The 23,101-nt window shown below is 42.5% G+C and overlaps 1 protein-coding gene across 5 annotated transcripts in view; it reads left to right on the forward strand.

Annotated features, from left to right (window-relative positions):
- kdm6ba (lysine (K)-specific demethylase 6B, a) overlaps positions 1-23,101 on the forward strand; it is a 74,345-nt gene that overhangs the window by 43,854 nt on the left and 7,390 nt on the right. For 2 of the 5 annotated variants that reach the window (XM_087790164.1, XM_087790163.1), the window contains 11 exons: positions 5,741-5,788; positions 14,978-15,054; positions 16,720-16,823; positions 17,135-17,258; positions 17,376-17,471; positions 17,562-17,826; positions 17,907-17,975; positions 18,055-18,225; positions 18,509-18,691; positions 18,815-19,318; positions 19,702-22,925. In XM_087790164.1, coding sequence (XP_087646290.1) covers positions 17,140-17,258; positions 17,376-17,471; positions 17,562-17,826; positions 17,907-17,975; positions 18,055-18,225; positions 18,509-18,691; positions 18,815-19,318; positions 19,702-22,925 — 4,631 coding nt within the window. In that variant the 5' untranslated portion in view covers positions 5,741-5,788; positions 14,978-15,054; positions 16,720-16,823; positions 17,135-17,139. Of the gene's footprint in view, positions 1-5,740; positions 5,789-10,547; positions 10,775-14,977; positions 15,055-16,719; positions 16,824-17,134; positions 17,259-17,375; positions 17,472-17,561; positions 17,827-17,906; positions 17,976-18,054; positions 18,226-18,508; positions 18,692-18,814; positions 19,319-19,701; positions 22,926-23,101 lie in introns of those variants that run through there. The other 3 variants (XM_087790165.1, XM_087790166.1, XM_087790167.1) reach the window with 3 other exon arrangements.

Consider the following 23,101-nt stretch of genomic DNA (forward strand, 5'->3'; position numbering starts at 1 on the left):
TGATCGATTTTGTAATTGTATCATCTGACTTGAGGTGGAATGTTCTGGACACCCAGGTTAAGAGAGGGTCAGAAGTGTCAACTGATCACCATATGGTTGTGAGCTGGCTCCGATGGCAGGGGAAGCCTCTGGACCGACTAGGTAAACCCAAACGTGTAGTTCAGGTGAACTGGGAACGTCTGGGACGAAGCTGTCAGAGGAGTTTTCAGCTCACACATCCGAGAAGCTTTTGCGGACATCCATGTGGAGGTTGAAGACATCCAACATGAGTGGTCAGTGTTCAAAGCTGCCATGGCTGAAGCTTAAGTTGCAAGCTGTGGTCTGAAGGTCATCAAGGATATCTTGGTGGACAGCAGATGTCAGGGAAGCTGTCCGACCGAAGGAGGAGTCTTATCGCGACCTAGTGTCTTGCCGGACTCCTGAAGCAGTTTCAAAGTACCGCCTGGCTGGAAGGAATGCTGCTTTGGCTGTTTTAAAGGCTAAACAGCGGGTGTGGGATGAGTTTGGAGAATCCATGGAGGAAGACTTTCGGTCGGCACCAAGGCACTTTTGGAAAACGGTCAAGCACCTCAGAAAGGTGAAGAAGCAGGGTTTCCAAGCTGTTTACAGTAAGGATGGAATGCTGCTGACTTCGACTAAGGATTTTGTTGGCCGTTGGAAAGAGTACTTTGAGGAACTCCTCAACCCGGATGTCCCACCCTCTCTAGTGGAGACAGAGCTGGTAGCCGATGGGCGGACTTCATTGATCTCTCGTGCTGAAGTCGCTGTGGTGGTCACAAAAGCCCTACAGTGGCAAAGCTGAGTGTTGAAGGGGTTGTCTTGGCTGCCTCGTCCCTTCAACATTGCGTGGGCGTCTGGGTCGGTACCTGACGAGTGGCAGACCGGGGTGGTGGCCTCCCTATTTAAAAAGGAGGACCACCACTCCGGTCTGAGGTTGTGTGCCAACTACAGAGGCATCACACTCCTCAGCCTTCCTGGTAAGGTCTACACTAAGGTCCTGGAAAGGAGGGTCCGATCGATTGTTGTACCTCAGATCCAAGAGGAACAATGCAGGTTCCATCCTGGCCTTGGAACTAAGGACCAACTTATCACTCTCTCAACGGTTCTCTGGGGGGGCTGGGAGTATGACCTGCCTGTCTACATGTGCTTTGTGGACTTGGAGAAGGCGTAAGACCAAGTGCCCAGGGCGAAGTTGTAGGAGGTGCTACGGGAGTATGGAGTGAGAGGCTCTCTACTGAGGGCCCTCCAATTATTGTATTCCCGCAGTGGGAGTTGTGTGCGGATCCTTGGATGCAGATCAGATGTATTCCCGTTGGGAGTTGGTCTCCGTCAGGGATGTGCTTTGTCTCCAATCCTGTTTCTTGTTTTCATGGACAGGATTTCGAGGCGCAGCTCTGGCAGGGAAGGTTTGCGGTATGGTGGCCTGAAGATCCGATCGCTGCTTTTTGCGGATGATTTGGTTCTCATGGCTTCATCACGCTGCAAACTTCAGCTCTCACTGGATCGGTTTGCATCTGAATTTGAAGCGGCTGGGATGAGGATCAGCAAGGAGTGTGGTGTGAGTGTGGTGCGCGCATCTCTTGAGGATGACCCCTGGGCATCTCCCTTTGGAGGTGTTCCAAGAGCGTCCAGCTGGGAGGAGACCAAGGGGTCGACCCAAGACCAGGTGGATAGAATATATAATCTCTTCACTGGCATGGGAGCGTCTCGGGAACCCCTTAGTCAGAGCTGGAGGATGTTGCTAGGGAGAAGGGCGTTTGGTGTTCCCTGTTGAAGGAACAATCTTCCTCTTCCTCTGCGCTTGATGGATCTACTGACTCCTTCAAGAAACATCTCAATACAGTTTAATTTGTGCAGGCTTTCTTGGACTCCTGTGTCTGTCTTATTTGTCTTGATCTTTTAAGTATATATTTTAACTGTGTATTGTTTTTAATTGTTCAAGCGCTTTGTGAGCTTGGTCTAGAAAGGCGCTCTAGAAATAACCACATTACATTACTAATGTTGACATGCTGTGAGCAGGTATTCAAGGTCCTCCACTGAAATGTAGATATAATGTTGTTTTTGTGTTTGGAAATCATATTTTGGATTATGCATGATGATGTCACACCAAAGGAGAGCAGGGTTCAATGGGTTAGGGAGGAGGGAAGGTTACTCTGAGACGCAGGAACTTACTGACATGACACACATGAGCTACTCCCAAGAGATAGAGTGTTAGTGTTATGCAGCCAATAGTTTGATGAATCTAAATTTCCCATTGTCATTTGTATTTGATATTAAAGTTAAGTATTGCCTGATACAATACTTTACGGCGATCATGAAACATTTCACCCATAATATTTTCTTGAAATTTTGGAATATGATTCAAGATAACCAATATCTTATTTGTGACCACAAGAAGTTGAAGTATTATAATGTGTGTAAATGGTCCGTTTTTCTCAAATCTGACGTGTTGTCATGGATACGATGTTTACATTGTATCTGTGATCGTCCTCAGGAGGAATGATCACACAGACATGCGCTCACAAACACAGCTCCTTGTATTCCCTATTCATTTGGAAGTGAACCCCGTGCATATAGATGTGTGTTTGTTACGCACGTATGTCCTTGACCAGCTGCACAGGGCAGAGGAAATGAGGCGGAACCCAATCTGCTTCACACCTGTCTGTCTCTCTCAAGGGAGGAGCTTGACACACACACACACACACAGTTATATCATGCATGCAGCAGACATTTACTATTCTTGGATCTCTTGATGTATGAAGGGAGGTGTCCATTAAACCAAGAACATGTTCGTATGTGAGCAACATGGAGAACAAAAGAGGGACCATATTTTTTATTATCTAGGTAACTCTGTCTGGATGACTCTGTGGGTGTCATGTGACCACCAAACTGCTTTACGGCAGTAATAAAATATAGTATATTAAAAGTACTGAGGGACTTTTTGAAGTTACTAGGAAGATAAACTAATAACAAACGTACACTCAATTGGCAATAGCAAAACAGATCATTGAAATTGCTGTAACAGTTTTATCTAGGGAAACCAGAAACAAAAAAAATGTAAACTACTGATTGGGCCTTAAAAGACTGAATTTGAAATGTTATGTAGATGCATATTATTAAAATCCATACAAGCCATGACTTGTGGCACAAAAAAGGCCCTAACCCGTTTAACTTTGAAAAAATACAATTGCTGGAGAAACTTGTTCAGTCTTAAAGACATACCAAAGTCCCAACCATGAATGTAGACTGGATGGAATCTGGAAATGTGGACGTCAATTTTTGGGTTCCTAATAAAGTGTCTGATCTGATTCTCCTACAAAAATAACACAATTGTACCACAAGCCTAAACACTGTCTTCTAAATGCTACATGTGAGAAATTACCTTTGTGTCTCGAATCTGAGTGGCATACAGGAAGTGAGGGGTGACAAAGTCTGCAGGTCAGTCTGGCAGTTCCCTTCCCCCTCAAATACTCAGATACGGGTACCTCCTCAAGATCACTGCACATATCAGGAAACAATAAAGCTACTGTGTTTATATGTGCACTCCAGTGTGTCTTTTGGGTCTTGTTAAGTGCCGTAAGCTACCATGTGAAAGTCATGTGAGTCCAGGACAAATGCAATTTATCTTTGTTTTCGTATTCTCTGCTTACTTACATACTTACTTTCCACCTTGCTTTTAGGCTTGTAAAAAATGATTGTCAGCTTTAATAAATTGACGCCTGAGCTCAAATCTTTGTGAGCATGTGTCTATTAAAGGCCAATCGGCTTGGTTTCTCTCTCAAGTTGTGTACCGTAGGAGTGTCAGGATACACAGGTTAAGTCGTTGACACAGTTATACCGTGACACAGTTTTACCGCACCTATACCAGTTAGATGTTTGATAATTAATTTTATGGTTTTCATTACATGCAGAAACATCTCATGCTAGTCACATAATAACACTCTCTGTTTGGTCAGTTCGTGCTGCTTTCATTACCCTTAGTCTACACTTCATTTATAACCAACTGTTCAGTTCTTGATGTTTTATTCTGATTGTGTGCATGTGTTTGTCAATGTGTGTGTAGCTCCAGACAGTCTGTCACCCTCCTACTCTTAACTAGGGAGTCATTCATTTTGCAGTAGCAGCAAAGCTTGTCTGATATTTCTTTCCAGTGGACGTGTGGTACATGACATTCCAACAGTAAACTTGTTGTGCAGGGTTGTTCTTGTCAGCCCATTACAGAAAGTAGCCTTAAGCTTGTCTCGTAATTCTACACAATCTATACATTCATGGGTAGATCAATGTAATCATTAAAAGCTCAAACTGAGTCAGTTATTGACTTTCATGAAAACTGAAGGTCTTCTTCCTTCACCCAGTTTTTAGGTCTTTCAAGTTTGTAGATAACCTTATGTTGCGAGACACTCTATAGATCTGCTCAACCTGTTTCTTATGCTATTGACACACTCCAGGTGGGTGTGACAACATTCCAGGTGTCCCTACCAGTCAGGACCTCCTTAACCAGTTTCCGGGATCATATGGTTTACTCAAGCTCATCCTGCTTGAAAATTAAGTTTTTCCTGGACTATACTTAAAGACATAGAGGTGTTATATTCAGTTTTCTGTGTGTCTTTACACACAGGATTTACTGCCTGGATTTGAAGAGCAGCACTGAATCATCCTTGACTAAAGTGACAAGCATGGCCGTTCTACATGTGCAGGCTCACACTTGCCACCTCTTGGTGTGTACTGATTATTTTACCGGAGGTCAGATTGTCTTGTGTCAGACGTGAAACAAACAACAAGTATGTGATCACTTGTTACAACATTGACTGAATCATAGGCGCCAGTACGTGTCAATACAAGCAAGAACTTGTTACCTTGACTAGCTCCATCCACGACAGCCTTTGATTAGGGGTCTAAGTGTAATATCGTTACACCTAAATAAATCAATAATCGTTTTACAATAATAAACAACAACAATAAAAATGTCAATATTCAACAGCACAGTGTTGTGTATTTTTTCTATAAATTATTGATTGATTGATTGATTGATTTTAATGATTCAAGGCTACACACACACAAGGTTTAGAAGATTGTGTACACGAATGTGACGTTCAGTCAGTGTATCAGAACTCCCACACACGGGCAAATATTCCTATTTCAACCTACACCTTCACACTGAGACACACAACTGTGAGGGCAGCTGTGGCCCTCTGAGGCTAATGACCCTTCACCTCGGGTTAAGGGTCAAATCGACAACCTGCTTGCTCTAATTTTGTGTCGGAGCGTTTGATGAAATCCCGAAGTAAAATAATAGGACAACCAACAGGAAGTGGAGGTGTTGAGTAACATGGACGCCAGGCAGACAATCGATGCAGTCAACGGGGACCAGTCGAGAACCCTGTGTGCGTGCATGTGCTTGCCACCTGTTCGTGAGTCATGTGCCCTTACTCCAACTCAGTAATTCACTGTCAGGCTGCAAAACACACTTACACAGATGGTCCATGTCCTTCTGTGTGTTCTGGTTGACACACACACACATGAACAGGTTAGGAATGAACCGCCAGGTCCATCGCCTCTTAAACTTTTGCTCTTTGACACCAGTCCTGATAGTTATAGACGACCATCTTTGGAATGTCACACACAGTTGTCTGTTTGTACTCGACATAGGTTAGATGAAAGAAAGAAACTACTTTTATTTCAGCTCAAAGACACTTTGTTGGCGCTTAAGCTAACCTAGTTTTCTTGCATTTGGTTTCAGAGTTGCTGTGGCCTCCAGGATAAGAACTTTGATGCCCATCGGCTCTAGGTGAGGATTTTCTTTGATGCCATTCAATTACTCCCATTGATTGTGTGACGACTGCTTGAACCAGGTTGAATTAGATGTCTCTGTTTAGTGAGATATTTTATTTTTAATAAATGTTTGAATATATATATATATTTTTATTTGTTTCATTCTCATCTTTTCAGTTTATTTTTTAAACTACAAATCAAACATTCCAATAATAAGTAAGTAATTATTTGTATAACGCCTTTCCAAGACAAGGGTCACAAAGCGCTGAAACAATGAAACAATACAGAGTTCAAATACATACTTTAGAAGGTCAAGACAACATATAGATAAAATCAGCAGCCCCAAGAAAATGTTAAGAAAAAGCCTGTACAAATATATATATATATATATATATATATATATATATATATATATACTGTATATCTTTTTTTTCTTTTTTTTTTAAAGTTTCAGATAATAAAAAGTTATCTCAAAACACTTTCGAGTTTAAAGACTGTATAGGAGAATAAAGAACGTGTCCCATAGGGTTTCCTAATATTACTCCAAAAGGCTCAGTAATATTACTAGGCGAGGCTTCTAGTATCACTCAGCGAGGCTCGTTAGTATTACTCTGCTCCGCAAGTGTCCTTAGGTTTACTTTGTGAGGCTCTGTAGTATTACTCCGTAAGTCTCCCTACTTTAACTTTGTGAGGCTCTGTGGTATTACTCAGTAAGGTTCTGTAGTATTACTCCACAAGGCTCTGTATTATTACTTTGCCAGGCTCCAAAGTATTTCTCCTTGAGGCTTTGTATTATTTCACCAAGAGGCTCTGTAGTATTACACCGCAAGGCTCCCTAGTATTACTGCGCGAGTCTCCCTACTGTAACTTTGCAAGGCTCTGCTGTATTACTCTGCTAGACTCCGTAGTTTTGCTCCGCAAGTGTCCATAGGTTTACTTTGTGAGGCTCCGTTGTATTACTCAGTGAGGCACTGTAGTATTACTCCACAAGGCTCAGTAGTAATTCTCCTTGAGGCTTTGTGATATTTCACAACAAGGCTCTGTAGTATTACACCGCAAGGCTCTGTAGTATCACACCGTGAGGCTCAGTAGTTTTGCTCCACAAGTTTCCCAACATTAACATTGTGAGGCTCTGTTGTATTACTCAGCGAGGCTCTGTAGTATTACTCTGCAATGCTCTGTAGTCTTACTTCACAAGGCTCTGTACTATTACTCTGCCAGGCTCCATATTATTACCCCCGGAGCACCACAAGGCTTAGTAGTATTGACTGACTACAGAGCCTAGCAGAGTAATATTATGATGATGATGACAGTCATCCTCTGAACGCTGTCATCAGTGAGCAGAGAAGCAGATGGAGTGCACGAATACTCCTCCCCAGATGCAATACTAATAGACTCAGGGACTCATTCATTCCTCGGGCTATTAGATTGTACAATTCTGAGATTGGGGGCAGGATTGGAGCGAAAGTATCATGACATTCTATTCTATGTTAATCTTTGTATCCTTTGTTATTTGTCTTTGAGCTATGTTCTTTATCTTTAGATTAGGATTTTGTCAACTTGTACTTTCTTTTTATAGAAACTTTGTTCTTGTTTCTTATTTTTTCTCTCTCAATCTCTCTCTCTCTCTCTCTCTATATATATATATATATAAACATTTTCTATTCTATTCTATATCTCTCTCTATATATATATATATATATATATATATATATCTATTATTGTCATAAAACAATGTTATAAATTATTGTTAAAGGCATAGAAGAGAAGAGTTGTGTGGATTTTTAATCTTAAACAACGTGGTATAGTCACTGGTCACCTAAGCAAAATGTAAAAAAAACAAAACATCTAATAATGTGTTTAAAAGACATTGTTGTTCTCAGATTCCTGCTGAAACACATTAAAAATATTTTCTCAAAGACAAATGATGAAATGTCTTGATGATGAAATAGATTCAATTTTTTCCCTCCTAACATGAGGTCTGACCTGGAGACCAATTCTACTCTCACTTCTATCATGATATAGAGCATATATACATAGATGTAGAAGCTGGTCTATCTTATACGCTAACCATCTGGTGGTCTTTGTTGTTTTGCTGGCTTTGCTCTGTGTGGATGGATTGAAATATTTCACCTACACTTGCTTTAAAATATATGTGTGTGTGCGAAGTGTGGGGGAGATCATTGTCATGTCTCTCAGTTTTCAGTGTACACAAAAAGCCTTGTCATATTCATAGTGTCCCCCTCTACACACACACATTCCCACACACATATCAGAGAGGCTGAGAAGTACCATCTGTACCAGGGACCATGAACGCACACATCTTAGACAGAATCATGATTAATTTTTGTAAATATGATTGTGTATATAATATAGTGCAGATTTATTTTCTATTCTATTTAGATTTTTTCTTTTCTTTTTAATATTTTATTTCTGGGTGTTTTATTTTTCTTCTGGTATATTGCTCTTGCTGTTTGTTAAAAATAATTTCCCCTCGTGGGACAATAAAGGGATTCTGATTCTGATTCTGATTCTGATGATTACAACACTATAGAGATCAATGTTTACTGAGACGCTTTACACCCATGTGTATAGATACCTGAAACTCTGGATTTTACCCTGATGTAAGATTTTGTTGTCTTTATGATGGTGGAGTTTATTTCCTTTTTATCCCTCAGTGGATAAATGAATGTCTTCTTAACTCAAATTGTCCTGACATAACCCTTGTTTTATTTCTCAAGGGGGTTTGGTTTCACATGATGTGCTGTGTTGAAACTACGTTTGACTCTGTGTGGGACTTTGTGGATGGACAAAGTGTGTGGTACACTTACCTCCCACCCATGTGTCCACATAAATCAGCAGTCTTATCCTCCACATGTTGCTTTAACAGTCCCCATACAGTATGACCAGTACACACACACATTGAAAACTCCTATTATACTACATATCACAAGAAAGTTTAATGTTGATAATTACAGTGGATACGATGGCTTCCAGATGTAGCGATGAAACTCTGTACCATATGAGGTGTTCTGCTAACATACACAGCTATTGAGTAGCAAGTCTCAAGCATTTAGTGCCTCAGTCTAGCGTCTAGGGATGTGTATACAAGAAACTGACGACATGATGCTGGAACTACCTTAATTTGTTTTGAAACTAAAATCTCCCCCAAAACTTCCCACTGTATTGTATCTTGTCCTCGGTCATCGTCTGGATCTCTCCAGATTGCATTGTTCCTTGAATTGCAGAAGAAGTATTGACTGCTGCTGTTAAGTTTAATTTCAAAAGAAAATGATTTGGATATAAACCATAACATCATTTATAACTTAGAGCCATGAACATGTTATGCTTACTTAGTTAGTCTCTTAAACAATATGTTTTCAGTATAAATCTGACAATAGTCAACACTTTTTTCTAGTGTTCATTTATTTATTTATTTACAGTAAACTCTGTATTAAATTATTCTATTAACAACAGACAGCAGTCTGTCTAATAGACATGAGTGGTGTTCATTGAAAAACAAAAGAATGCTGTCCAATAGTTTCACTGCGACATCACTGTTGGAGTCGATTGTTTACATTTTTATCTTCTGTTATCGTCTTAGCATCAATTTTTGTGTTGTCCTGCCAAGTAAGCAAAATTATAATCTAGCTAGAAGATTCACATGCTCTAGTTATCGCCTTTAATAATATTTAATAGATCTACAGATCCATATGAAAATACAAGTTAAATCCCTTCGTCTCGTGTATTTTTCGGCTCGGTTTGTGTGGTTATTTATCTTATACTAAATGTTCTTTTAGTGGTTTGTCCGTGATGTAGCGATGAAACTCTGTACCATATGAGGTGTTCTGCTAACATACACAGCTATTGAGTAGCAAGTCTCAAGCATTTAGTGCCTCAGTCTAGCGTCTAGGGATGTGTATACAAGAAACTGACGACATGATGCTGGAACTACCTTAATTTGTTTTGAAACTAAAATCTCCCCCAAAACTTCCCACTGTATTGTATCTTGTCCTCGGTCATCGTCTGGATCTCTCCAGATTGCATTGTTCCTTGAATTGCAGAAGAAGTATTGACTGCTGCTGTTAAGTTTAATTTCAAAAGAAAATGATTTGGATATAAACCATAACATCATTTATAACTTAGAGCCATGAACATGTTATGCTTACTTAGTTAGTCTCTTAAACAATATGTTTTCAGTATAAATCTGACAATAGTCAACACTTTTTTCTAGTGTTCATTTATTTATTTATTTACAGTAAACTCTGTATTAAATTATTCTATTAACAACAGACAGCAGTCTGTCTAATAGACATGAGTGGTGTTCATTGAAAAACAAAAGAATGCTGTCCAATAGTTTCACTGCGACATCACTGTTGGAGTCGATTGTTTACATTTTTATCTTCTGTTATCGTCTTAGCATCAATTTTTGTGTTGTCCTGCCAAGTAAGCAAAATTATAATCTAGCTAGAAGATTCACATGCTCTAGTTATCGCCTTTAATAATATTTAATAGATCTACAGATCCATATGAAAATACAAGTTAAATCCCTTCGTCTCGTGTATTTTTCGGCTCGGTTTGTGTGGTTATTTATCTTATACTAAATGTTCTTTTAGTGGTTTGTCCGTGAAAAGAAAACCTCTCCGTCAGGGAATTCCGGAGCCACTCGATGACGTCAGGACGTGTGCGTGTGTCAGCGTGAGCGCGTGCGAAGAGTCTGTCCCTTTAAAGCGGAGCAGCAGCTCAATGCTAGCCGGTGCAGGAGGAGCTCGACGCGTAAACATTCGGCTCGAGCCCCGGAGAAGTTACTCACAGGCACCGAAGATTCGAACCGACCTCAATCTGGAATATATACACACTGACTCTTTGTAATGCTCTCATCCCGACTCCAAACGCTTCGATCCCGGATACGAGAGATGTCTTGAACCCAAATCCTGGATTTTAAAAGAGGGATTACCCGGATTTTTTTTTTATTCATTCGAATTTCTCGGTGGATTTAACGGTGAGTCTATCCTTAAATTTCAGTTTCTTTCACGCGTTTCGATCTCAAAATCGATAGTCATTGGAATCAATGGGTACTTGGATTAGATTGCGTGTATCGATCGATGGCGGGGTTTTTGTTCCGATTGATCTCGACGCGAGTAAGTTCTCAAAGCTAGTCATTGAATCGCGTGTTGGGGGAGGGGCTATAAATGTCCACTTTAATCCGGTGTTTGATTTAAGTAACGTGGACCATCGTGGACCACCTTAACCACGTGGTTTATAGAAAAGTCCTATTATGTTATGTTCGGATTTTTTGACAGGATGGCGTTGAAAATCCCACGTGGTTTTAGAGCGTCTGGTGTGTTTAAAAATATCGAGGTTCTCAGACAGAAAGAGAGGCAGAAAGAAGTGTGTGAGGAGCTCTCACTATTGTGACTACTTGTGTAGGGAGTGGGGGTCGCAGGAGCACCGGGGTCGTCCTCCCCACCACAGTCAATCTTTCACACAAAGACTGGTTGAAAGGAAGTGATTTGCATCACCTCCCTGGATTTTTTTTTTATTGGGGGAGGGTCACTGTGTGTTTTTGTTTTGCCTGCCGATGTGATGTGTGGTGACGGCGGGTCTGAGATCACGTGTCGCAAGAACACAACCTCGCAAAAAAAAGTCGTTTCAGATATTTGAGGCATTGGACATGTTAATTCCTTTCACGTTTGTTGACGGTTACCATAGCGACACACGCCATATTTTGAGCTACGTATAGTGTGTTTGAAGGTGGTGTCATTGACTCACCCAGGTCAGGAAGTGCATCGTTTTGGGAGGTCACGATCACGTAACCCAGTGGTGAAAAAACAGTGTGTCACATTGAAGTGACCCACACATTCACAAAAAGGAAACGTGTTGAAGGGCTGACTCGTCAAAAGCAAGAGTTGCACGCAAACTTGCTCAATTAACCATCATTATTCTTTTTTTTCCCCCGAGAAACATGTTTTATTTTCGACTGCTTAATTTGGAAACTAAAGCAACTGTGGAATTACTCATTTCACTTTACCACGTGAAGGTGTCACTCACCAAAAAAAAGCATCACCGGTGTGGGGACATTAGCAAAAGGTTGTGGGACATTTGTTCCACACCAACAGGTAGGGTGTTAAAACTTCCATTTGTGATCTGGCAAGGCTGTAAAAAAAAATCGCAAGGTCCAGTTCACAAAGAGAGTTAGTCAAAAACCATGGCCACTTTCTCAATATCTAACTTTGTGGATTTGTAGTAAGTGTGACCAAAATAACAGTTCATCTTCATAAAAGAATATACAAGAATAAATGCATAATATAAAGAGGTTAAAAGAATACCTCTGCAATTTAGGGAAAAAAGGGATTTTGTTAGCTACCTGTGAACAAACACTTACCTGTGTGGTCAAAGTAAACAGCACTTTGCTGTACGTCACTTATCTCAGGCAGTTTTTTAAATTGATGTTTCCATGAGGCTTTTAGTCTCATCATACTTTTAAAAGTTCAAGAAACACAAACAAGGTGGGTGGAAATGATGTGAGTCAACCCTGCCAACAATTCTGTTTGAATATTGGTGTCCTTTTCTTTTTACTTTTCCCACACACTAGCACGAATGATTCACACAGTATTGCACATGGTGTGTGTGTGTGTGTGGGGAGTTTACACACACTTTTGTACACGTGGTCACGATGAGGTGTATTTTCAGATCTGCGACCGAAACCAACTGTTAGACTGGATGCCCGCAACTCAGTGTCACAGTTTTATTTCAGGAAACTTTAGACGTCTATATCAGACGCACGCAGAGTTCCTCTTACGAAAGCTTCCTCTCGCCTTGGTCTCAAATCACATGTTTGTTTCTGTAATTTACTTCTCTGTCTTCGTCAAAGCCAGATAAACATTGTCTTGTGAGATATTACAGTACATTTGAAAACTCTTTCCTCTGAGTATGACCTAGTTGATTCTATTTTTTGACTTGCATCGCTAGAAAATGACTTTGAAGTCTTCTGAACTTGTATTAACTGATACACCCTTTGGAAGTCTAGTTTATTTCTTGGTGCTATATTAGTTTTCTATCAGATATTTCGTCTGGTCTTTAAGTGTTCGTTTCTTCTTGGCACTCAACTTCATCTTGAGAATTCTTAATGCCAGGTTTAACGGCATGTCATTTGAGTTCACTGTGGCGCAACCTTTGTATCCTCAGACGACTCCTCACTACCACAAGTAGGAATCTTTTTTCTTTTCAAAGCTTGATATCACTGCTTGCTTGTATCACTGTCATGGCCAAGTCCCACAAACAAACATGGCCAAACATGGATTCAGGTGGAGAGTGGACAGTCGGGGAGGTGGTGGACGGAAGTCCTTTTCGCTGTGAGAGGAATGTTCGGTGTTTCCTTCAGAGCTGGATATTTTCAGGTTATGTAACAGAGAAGGGACCTGAAAAATATTACTGTCATCCTGTCTTATCTCGCTTTTTTTATAGCCTTTACTGGGACTGTGGAACACCAGGCCAGATCTTTCCATCAGAGTCCTCTTTGTGATGCTCGTCCTTGTAAAAGTATTTTATATTTCCAGATGGGTCCGTGAACGACTAGTTATTTACTTTAACTACATAGCAGGAGAACAGGAAATCCGATTTATTGTCAGTTTTAGTGCCACATATTAATATTGAATAAATGTCAAATTCAGGTCCTCTGAAATTTTGAAATAAATTAAGAAATATTATAAAATTAGATCCCCATGAGTCTTCTCACACTTGAGTATATTTATTGACAAACCCCCATCCACCAGACTTGAGCTTTGTTTAGTAAGATGGTGAGTGGCTGCTGGCTGGTACTACACCCACTGGGCCCTACTGTAAACGCTAACATGGGCTTTTATCACCCATCAGAGACACCAAAGGGGGTACGGTGAGCGGGGGCGACAGATCCTCCGCTGCAGTACAGTGCAGCTCAACGCACAATGTGGATGCTTTTCTTATCTGGAATTGCTACTGGTGGAGACACCAAGTAGCGGTAGCAATAATTGTTCCAAGGCTTGGTGTCTGACTTTTGGGATTCACCCTGTTGGACGAGAGGGAAGCCCACCTGGGGGGTCATCCTTTTCGACACCTTTAGAAGGGGTGCTGGAAAGTGCCCCTTTGAGAGATTTAATCGTCTTAATTGAGCCCACCAATGCCCTTGTTGGCTGCTTACAGTAACACCTGTTGTGATGTTATTGAAAATATGTTTTAGCGTAGTTTGACAACATATCTATTTTCTGAATTAATTTGAAAGTGTTCTTTTTATACATCATTCAGACTTGGCAAAGGTTGCCTGTTTTTCCAGTAATTGATTCTCTGAGCATCCAAAGATGAATAAAAAATTATCTGCGTTTTTTCTTTTTAAAAGATTTATATAATTTATTTCAGTAAATTTGTTTTCATTTATGGGTTAAAGGCAAAATCTTGCTATTATCAATGTGTGATGTTGCCTTCTTTACTTTCACCACAATTATTTTCTGAAAAAAGTCGGAAATCAGTTTATTTATGACATTAAAGCAACAATATATATCATTTCACATTCCCCCCCATATTTTCAGTAATAATTGTTTTGGTGACTCAAAATAATCTCTTATTATTATTTACGACATTTTAGTTACATTATTCCAAGAAAGAAATTAAGCTAAAAGGGACGTTTTGTTTGTGGCAACAATCCCATTTTAGTCTGAATCAATTTTCAAGTTTAGTTCTCTCTGCTAAGTAGCGGCGTACTGGTGACTCACACGAGTCTTGTGCCGCTGTGGCTTTTCCAACTTGTGTGTTTCTCTATCAAAGCTCTAGATTTGATCAACCTTCAAAGTAACAATGACTGTCATTCGTTTTCTCATCTAGCGTGCACACTAAGATCAACAAGGTGACCTCATAAACTTGGAAAGTTCCGTCGCCACATGATCGTATATTTGGCTGATGGGGTAAAACATTTCATCACAATGCTGATTCATCAGGAGTTCCCCCTTGAAATTCAAATATTTTCAGATGAAAACGAAAGTATTTGACGTGTCCTTGGCTTCCCTCAAATCTTATCTCTTTGTTCTCTATACTGGTCTTCATTTTGTCTGTGTCGACGGAGGTCACCGCTCCAGTCTGCATGTTTAACCAGAGCCAGTCCATCTTGGGAGTCCAACTGTCATGTTCTATCTTGCTCACAACAGCTTAACGATCTGTCTCCTCTTTTTTTCAGTATAAAGGAAACTCTGGAGAGATGAATGGAGGCGACTCAACCCAACTGTGAATCCACAATCCTCACGACTCTCAAAGGTAAAAACAACTGAGTACAGAGTAGTACTTCCTCCTAAGCTTTAAATAGAGATGTGGGCGGTGTGTGTGTGGGTAGTGAAAAAACAGTGGGAGGAAGAACCACGTGGGATCAACTCGGGGGAAGCTGGAGGAAAGATGCTGAGTAACAAATATGAGTCACCGTACGAGTCCATTCACAGTTTACTCAGCTCTAATTAGCAGCTATGATGCTTGAAAGGTTGTGGGTACCAATCCTCATGCTTATGGTGGTGTTTTTAACCATGACTTCAAACCTCTAATCGACTGACACTGTGTCATTTTGAAGCTTTTTTTGCAAGTGCAGGCCGTTTTAGAATTTAGTTTAAATAAAGTTTTAAACAAAAATAATTTTATAAATTTAAAGAGTGACTGGCCTTAAGTTATCCTGAACTGTCAGACTACATAAAATAACTGGCTTTATTACAGTAAGTAAATATGTAATTTATATTTATATTTAAGCGCTTAAACAATCAACAAAAAAACCTCAAAAAATATATACTAAAAAGATCAAGATAACCCAGAGAACAACACAGGAGTCCCAGGAAAATCAGGGAAAAGCCTGTACAGTGTTGTTCTCTCTACAGCTGCTCTTTGTCTGTTTTAATCACTTTTAGAAGTTCAGTGTTAATAAAAATACACATGTTTTTATTTTTTCGTATGCTGAGTTCAATAGTAAGATGTCCAATGTACTGTAAATGAAACTATCGGGAAGGTTTTAATGTAGGTGTGGCAAATGCAACATCAGACTTTTTTGTAGTGACGGTACAGAATAAAATGAGTCCTTTTGTTTTATCTGAAGAGCAGATGACCATTAATTTAGTGGTTTAACTATTTAAAATCGTAATTGTACACAAGGAAAGCCTCCATCACATGTGAGTGTTCGTCTGTCCTCAAAGTCTAGCAACCTTTTGTAGCTGGGCATCTGAACACCAGTGAGTCTCTCTTCTCCTTAATCTATTCTTGTGTCCTGCTCAGGCTGTCTGTCCCCCTCCCTATCCATCACCCCTGCGGTAATGAGATTAAATACACACAAACACAAAGCTACACGCACACAAACATCAACTAGGGTAATTTCCTTACAAGACTGAATTGATGGTGCTGTTTGGCAGCGGCTCTGTCCGCACAAGGATCTTGGCAGCAGACTAAAGTCATCCAACACCTGCTCTTCCTACCTGAACGCCCCTTAATTGGACTATCTTGCCCTACATGTGTCCTGACCTGTGATCACCTTCCACCCAACCACCTGCCCGCTAAAATAATCCTGTTGCGCCTTTGGCTCCCCCTAGAGACTAGACGGTATACTGCAGCCTCAATTAAAGTTATGAATCGACATTGTTGGGCAAGTAAATCCAAGAAAGTAATTCATTAATTGAATGAATAAGTAATTCTTATTATGCTTTAATCGTTTACAGGCGAAAAGGGATTTAAACATTTGCACAGCTTCTCCTGTATGGTGAATTTGTATGTAAACTTTAATTAAAATTAAATGTAATTCACCATTTTATTTTCTTTCTCCATTTTGACATGTATTGTTTGTTTAGTTGCTGCTGGACAAAATAATTTCTCATATATATATATATATATATATATATATATATATATATATATATATATATAATTAGTAACTTCAAAACTTTTCTGTTTCAGCAGTCGTCTTAAACTTCTGATCCTGAGGTGTCAGGACAATCTCAGTGTGGTGGTGAGGCCCTCTCTGTGCTGCAGTGGAGGGCTTCACAGGTACAGATAGTCCGGTAAGTTTCATTCACCAATATTTGTACTATTATTGTTTTGATGGCAAACTGCTGAGTTGGTTACCATGGTAGCATCTTAAGGCTTAGTATAGGAAGATGAGTGTCTGCTACCTTCTGGATTTTCTGGTATATTGTCATGATTTTATGGTTATTATACAGTTGATTCATTAATATGCTGCATTAAAAACTCTTGTACACTTTTTGTAAGGGAATGTTTCCACCCTGGACTAATTTTGTATTGAAAAACTTGTTTGAAACTTGTATATATCAACAGGGTTACTGATATCTACCTTCTGTTTTTTTTGTTCCAGGCTGGATGCATCACGCAGTAGAGCAGTTTGTCGGGCGTGGCTCACGCGACTCCTTCCCACTGGATGGACTAAACCGGGGACCTTGGGCTCCCGTAGGTGGCCGTGCCTGGCAACCACCTTCCAGGTCTGTCTCTATGGCACTGCAAACATAACAATATGAACCGGCGTCTGACATTGGTTTTATTAAAATCTTGCAAAAAACTTTAACCCAAGTAACGTTTATAAATATGGTTTTGATCAGGTGTTCACCTGGAATGAACCAACACCAGCTGATTCCACATCTACCTCCTGGTCCAATTTCTGGACTGAACCACCCCAATAAGTTCTTCAACAATGGGTAAGAAGTCGTAGATTACTCTTTTAAAAATGTTTGGTCATTTGTGCGGAGATGCTGGCCTGACAGACTCAAATTTTGTCAATTGTTCAGACCCATACGAGGAGGGGAGACGATGGAGCTCCCTCAGCCCATGCTGCCCGGCATGCAACCACAGAGACCCCCTCCTCACCCTCAGTACGTCCTGCCTCCCATTCCCCACCGAGCCTGGGAACAAAATGGCTCACTGTACGACCCTCACAACCCCGAAACGCACCACATGGTCCCCCTGCCCAATGAGCATTCTCTACGGCTCCATAACGAGCCACCTCCCTCAAACCCACATCTTCCCGCTGGTCGCCCCAACCAGCTCCTGAAGGTGAGCGACATGTCCTTTCCCTCTGCTTTTTGTTTTTTTTTCTTGTAACATCTGCTTACCATACCATGTTTTATCTTCAGTTTGGGGGTCCCCAGGAGCAGAACGTCCCCCGCGGGCCTTCACTGCTGGGAAATGGGATCTGGGCTCAGGTACTCTTAATGGCTTATGATAATTTCTCGATACAAGTTCTCGTCTTCACTTCCCATCCTCTATGTTCTCCCTTCACAGCCAAGGGCGTTTCCAGGGAAGGTCTTGGGTGGTCAGCTGAAGAGACCGGCCCCTTCTCTTGGGGAACACTCTGTCATACAGCACACACCGCTGCCGTCGCTGCGCCAACTGTGTCAGCAGGCTCCTGAAGATTGTCCGAGTCCCAACAAACGAAAGAAAAGCCTGGATCTGGTACCAGTCCTATCCAGTTTTTTTTAGTCTGTTTGTAGTCCTAACTAGTTGTGTGTTTTGTGTGCAATGCAATAATGATAACAGATTTAGTAAATATTTGCATGTATATTGAAAATAAATACAAGTTTTTTAAAGAAAATGTAAATTAGAAACCATAAAAGAACTATGATAAAAAGAAATGCTGATAGCGATTTTTAAGTGTATTGTTAATTTCTTACACCCCAACTCTTTACTGATGTTGAATTCCTTTTATTTGATCTTTCTCTGTTGTTTTTTTTATCAGGTTCCTGCTTCGAGCCAGCAGCATTTCTCAGGTCCAGCTTTGCCACCTCAGCACCAAACCTCATCACATCTTCTACCCCCAAAACCAGTCTTTTGGAACCCAATGCACAAGGACAACGCACCCTGGCAGCCCCCAAACTTGGAGCGCAAAATTCCGCCTTCGCTGGAGTTCCAGGTTCAACCAGTAAGATTCAAATCTTTCAGAGTTTTTCTCACAACTAGTCTTAGCTTTACTGATCTAGTGCTATTTGAGGGACAGTCTCACAGCTCATTATGCTAATATTCAATTATTTTTTTGAACCACCAGGACCTCCGCCACCGGCTGGACAGCTACGCCCCAAAACTCCCCCTCCCATCCTCTATCTCATCCACTCTGTCTCTTCCCACGAACCCCTCTCTTGGTTATATCCGTCAGTTACAAAAGGACACGTTTCAGACTCGGGAACGAAACCAGCAGTCCCCATCTTACCGTAGTCCAGGCTCAAAAATTGGTCCATCTCCATCCTATCATAACATGGACCCCCGTGGCCCCCAACATCAGAGAAGCCCTCAAGTCAGCGGTCAAAGCGGAGCCCAGGTTCTTTCCCACAGCTCTCCGACACAAAGCAGAGAGGACAGGGGGCAGCAGGTCCGCTCGTCACCAGCAAACCCTCCTGTCACCAGCAGCAGCGTGCCTTACAGCCACATACAGCATGGGTTGGGGCATCGCCCCCGCCCTGCACCCCCTCTTGCCAGCAGTACCTCAGCGTCACAGCAGCGTCTGCCCTACGAGGTCTGGAACTACCAGAGTCGACCCAGCAATCACTCTCTGGTGAGTCAGGAAAACATAAAAATATCTTATTCTCCTCAGAATAAATGTACTGCATGGTTTTTTCTTTCACTTCAAAAGAGAGAGAAAAAAAAAATCTTGAAGATGTTGCATACACGTTCCATATAAATATTTTGTTTGTCTGACATTATAATATTGGCCATCAGACTTAAAAAGATATAGATTTTATTATTTGAAATTTTCTTTGAAGGAAATAGTTTCCTTTTTTTGATTGTTTTATTTTCACAAATGGCAACAGCTTTTTGCGACTCAGTAGTTAGTCAAGTGAGTAAATGCTTTTGTCTTTTCTTTTTTTACAACTTGTCATCTACCTTTGATGTGTTGATGAGGCCAGTTTGACTGACGGTTTAAGTTCTGGTCTACAGGAGTTGGGTGGGAGACCTTCAGGACCAACATCGCAGCGGCAAGAGAGCCGCAAACAAGAGGCAGATGCTAGCATTCATACTAGGATACCACCACACAGCGGTCCTCCTCCTACCCGCACCCCGGTTATCACCTCAAACCACCCTGTCGCTTACTCCTCCTGCACCCTCTACAACAACAGCTCAGACCTGTCAGCAGGGATGACCAATCACTCAAACTGGCCCAGAGAAGGAGAACTATCACTACAGCAACGCTCCACCAGCACAGACCCAAGCGCCGCCTCACTGCAGATGCAGAACTGTCAGACCCGACCCCGGCAGCACGTCTCATCCAAGTGTCCCGACAGCAAGGTGAAGACCAGTTTCTATTCTCAGGCGGACTTGCAGCATTCGTTCCCCGCGGTTTCGTCGTTGTTTGCCACCGGACACCAGAGGGCAGGAGAGAGCGTCATTACCAGCAGACTCTCCATGCCCGCCTACTACTCTTCAACCCTCTCCTCCTCACAAGCAACTAATACTGCCTCAACCTCTGGTCGTGCTCCTCATCCAACATCTGCCCAGTCACATCTGTACCCTCAACAGAAGACCTGTCCGACCCAGTCCATTGAGGAGGCTTTGGACAAGTTGGACGCAGAGTTAGAGGGGCATATGCAAGCAGAAGAGAAGAGAAGGAGGGACAGAGAGGAGGGGTTGGAGAGGAAGAAAAAAGAGCGGGAGATGAGGCTTAAGGAGGAGGAAGAATGCAAAAAAAGGGAGATTGGTAAGAGGAAAGAAGAGGAAGAAAAGAAGAGGGAGTTTGAAAGGCAAGAAGAGGAGAGGAGAAGGAGAAGGAAATGGGAGAAGGAGGAACAAGAGAGGAGAAGGAGGCAGGAGGAGGAGAAGATGCAAGTGGAGGAGGAGGAAAGAAGGAGACATGAAGAGCAAAGGAGAGAAGCAGAGGAGCGCAAGAAGAGAGCAGAAGAGGATTGCAAGAGACGGGAGCAACACGAAGAGAGAATGAGAAGGGAGCATGAAAGGCGGCAGAAAGAATGGGAGGAGGAGAGGAGAAGGGAAGAACATGCAGAGAAGAGGAGCAAGGAAAGCAGGAGGAGAGATGTGGAGGAAGAAATGAACATGTCTAACTTGGGCAGTCTAAAGGGAAAGGAGCAAACTGCAATTGAGAACTTGGAACGTCTCCTCAGCGGGAGCTCCACCCCTGCACCAGCACCTCCCCGCCTTACACCTCCCTCTCTCCTGCCCACCAACCAGGCCTCGCCCCCTTATCCCTGGCTCAGCAGAGGAGGTGTTCCTCAGTGTCCTTCAGACCAAGCTGCCAGCAGTGCACCCCTGGAGCGGCTCCGCCCGCCTCCCCTCACCCCTCAGACCGATTACGCCCGGGAGAAGCAAAGGCAACGTGAGATGTGGACCAATGCAGGTGTGACTTTTGACACCTCCTCCGGTCACAGTTCCTCAGGTATAAACCCGCAGGGGCCACCCATAAAACCTCCAACCATGCAGTCGGCACCCATCCAGTCCAAAGAAGCACAACACTCACTTGCCCCTCTGGCCCGTAGAGAGCCTCCCAAGCTCTACCAGGCCTTCCCCAGAGAGAGTCTGTCAAGCGCCTCAAAGGTTCAGAAAACCAGGAATTTAAACTCTGATGGGGCCCAGTTTGAGGAAGAACCTTCAGAGATGTCAACGTTGCTCCCTGATGGTCTAGCCAATATCATGGCCATGCTTGACGAGTCAATCAAAAAGGAGGAGGAGCTCTGTCATGAAGAGAAGACTGCCCCCTCTGGTCTCATGGACAACTTCTCCCCCTGTGTCCAACCCATTAAGAGCTACTTGTGTGCTCCGGATCTCCTCCCAGCACCCAAGCATCAGGAGGAGTTTGGATCAAACCCCCACGCCAGCCCTCCAGTTCTTAGTCGGCAAGGCTCTCTGGCATCACCATGTAGCCGAACTTCTTCACTTAACGAGGAGGATGAGGAGGTCCAGAAAAACTGTGTGCTCAACCCCAAACAGGAAATGGGAGTAGGCAACTATCGCCACAGTGACTTAGCTAAGCTCTATGGGGTCTCGGAGCAAAATAAAAGTGAAGACGAGGAAGAGGATGATTCCCCATCGTGTTCCCCACCACCCCAGCGGCCTCACCTCCATCAGACAGGCGTCAATGGCATGTTCAAGTCTTTAGCTACGGTTCCTCATGGCCAAAAGTACGCCTACAGAGGCGGTCCCTTTGGTAGACCCCCTCCCTCCGCTTTAGTTGGAGTCAAGTATTCCTCCTCTCTGTCACTTGGTCCAGATATTTGTCGACAGGAGCAGACTGGCTCTCCAACATCTGACTCCACAGTGACACCTGGTGTCGCTCCATTTGACAAATTTTCTCTTCCGGACGATGAGTTCAGCAGAATTGTTGAAGTTGGCAAAGAAGAAAAAGATTCTAAGGAGCAGGAGATTGTTCAGACGGTGAAGCCGATAAAGTTGATCAAGGACGAGAAGCATCTGACCATTATATCAGAATCATCGCTGGCAGAGTTGGGAAAAAGCTGTGAGGTCCTTCTTAGTCGACAATCGATGTCAAAAGAACCGAGTAAAATGAAAGAGCGACAGGACAAGGAGAGGGAGAAGGAGCACAGGGGGAAGGAGGGAAATAAAGGCTGGGAGAAGGAGAAGAAGCATGCACACGACAGCAGTCGGAAGCACATGGACAGAAAAGAGAAGAAGAAACATCGGGAAACGAAAGATGAATCGGCCTGCTCTCTATCATCTTCCTCACCTTCACCATCATCATCATCATCATCTTCATCGTCTTCACACAAAAGACACAAAGATTGCAAGAGCCACAAGGACAAGAAGGATCGCAGGATTCTAGGAGACCTGAATCTGCAGAGCAAAGAACGCTCGGACAAGAACCGCAGTCATTATGTGTTCGACAAGAAGAAGCGGAGAGATGGGTCCAGTGCCAGCTCCACCAGTGAAACGGGACACTCGGCTTGGACCTCCAGGAATTCCAGTCAAAATTCAACGGATCACAAGAGAGAACCGGCTACATCGCTGGGCTCCACCGACTTCCTTAAACTGAGGGCGCTCTCTGACGGGCCGCCAAAGGAGCTGAAGATCCGTCTAATCAAAGTGGAGAGCGGAGACAGAGAGACGTTCATCGCATCCGAGGTGGAAGAGAAGAGAATTCCACTGGAGGAGATCAGCATCAAGAACACAGCCGTAGAGATCATCCGCTCCTGCAGGTGAGTCCACATCACCCTGTCATTTCTCATTATGGAATCATGGAATCGTCTCCTGTGATGATCCATGACTGCAGGCCAACATGTAGTTCAGAAAGTACTAGTGATGGGTTGATGAGGCCTCATTAGAAGAAAGTTCTGTTGATACCGGGAGTGATTTTTGAAATATCGTTTGACTT

This window comes from Callionymus lyra, chromosome 4, assembly GCF_982586985.1.
Source record: "Callionymus lyra chromosome 4, fCalLyr1.hap1.1, whole genome shotgun sequence".
In the NCBI taxonomy this organism is placed as follows: Eukaryota; Metazoa; Chordata; class Actinopteri; order Syngnathiformes; family Callionymidae; genus Callionymus; species Callionymus lyra.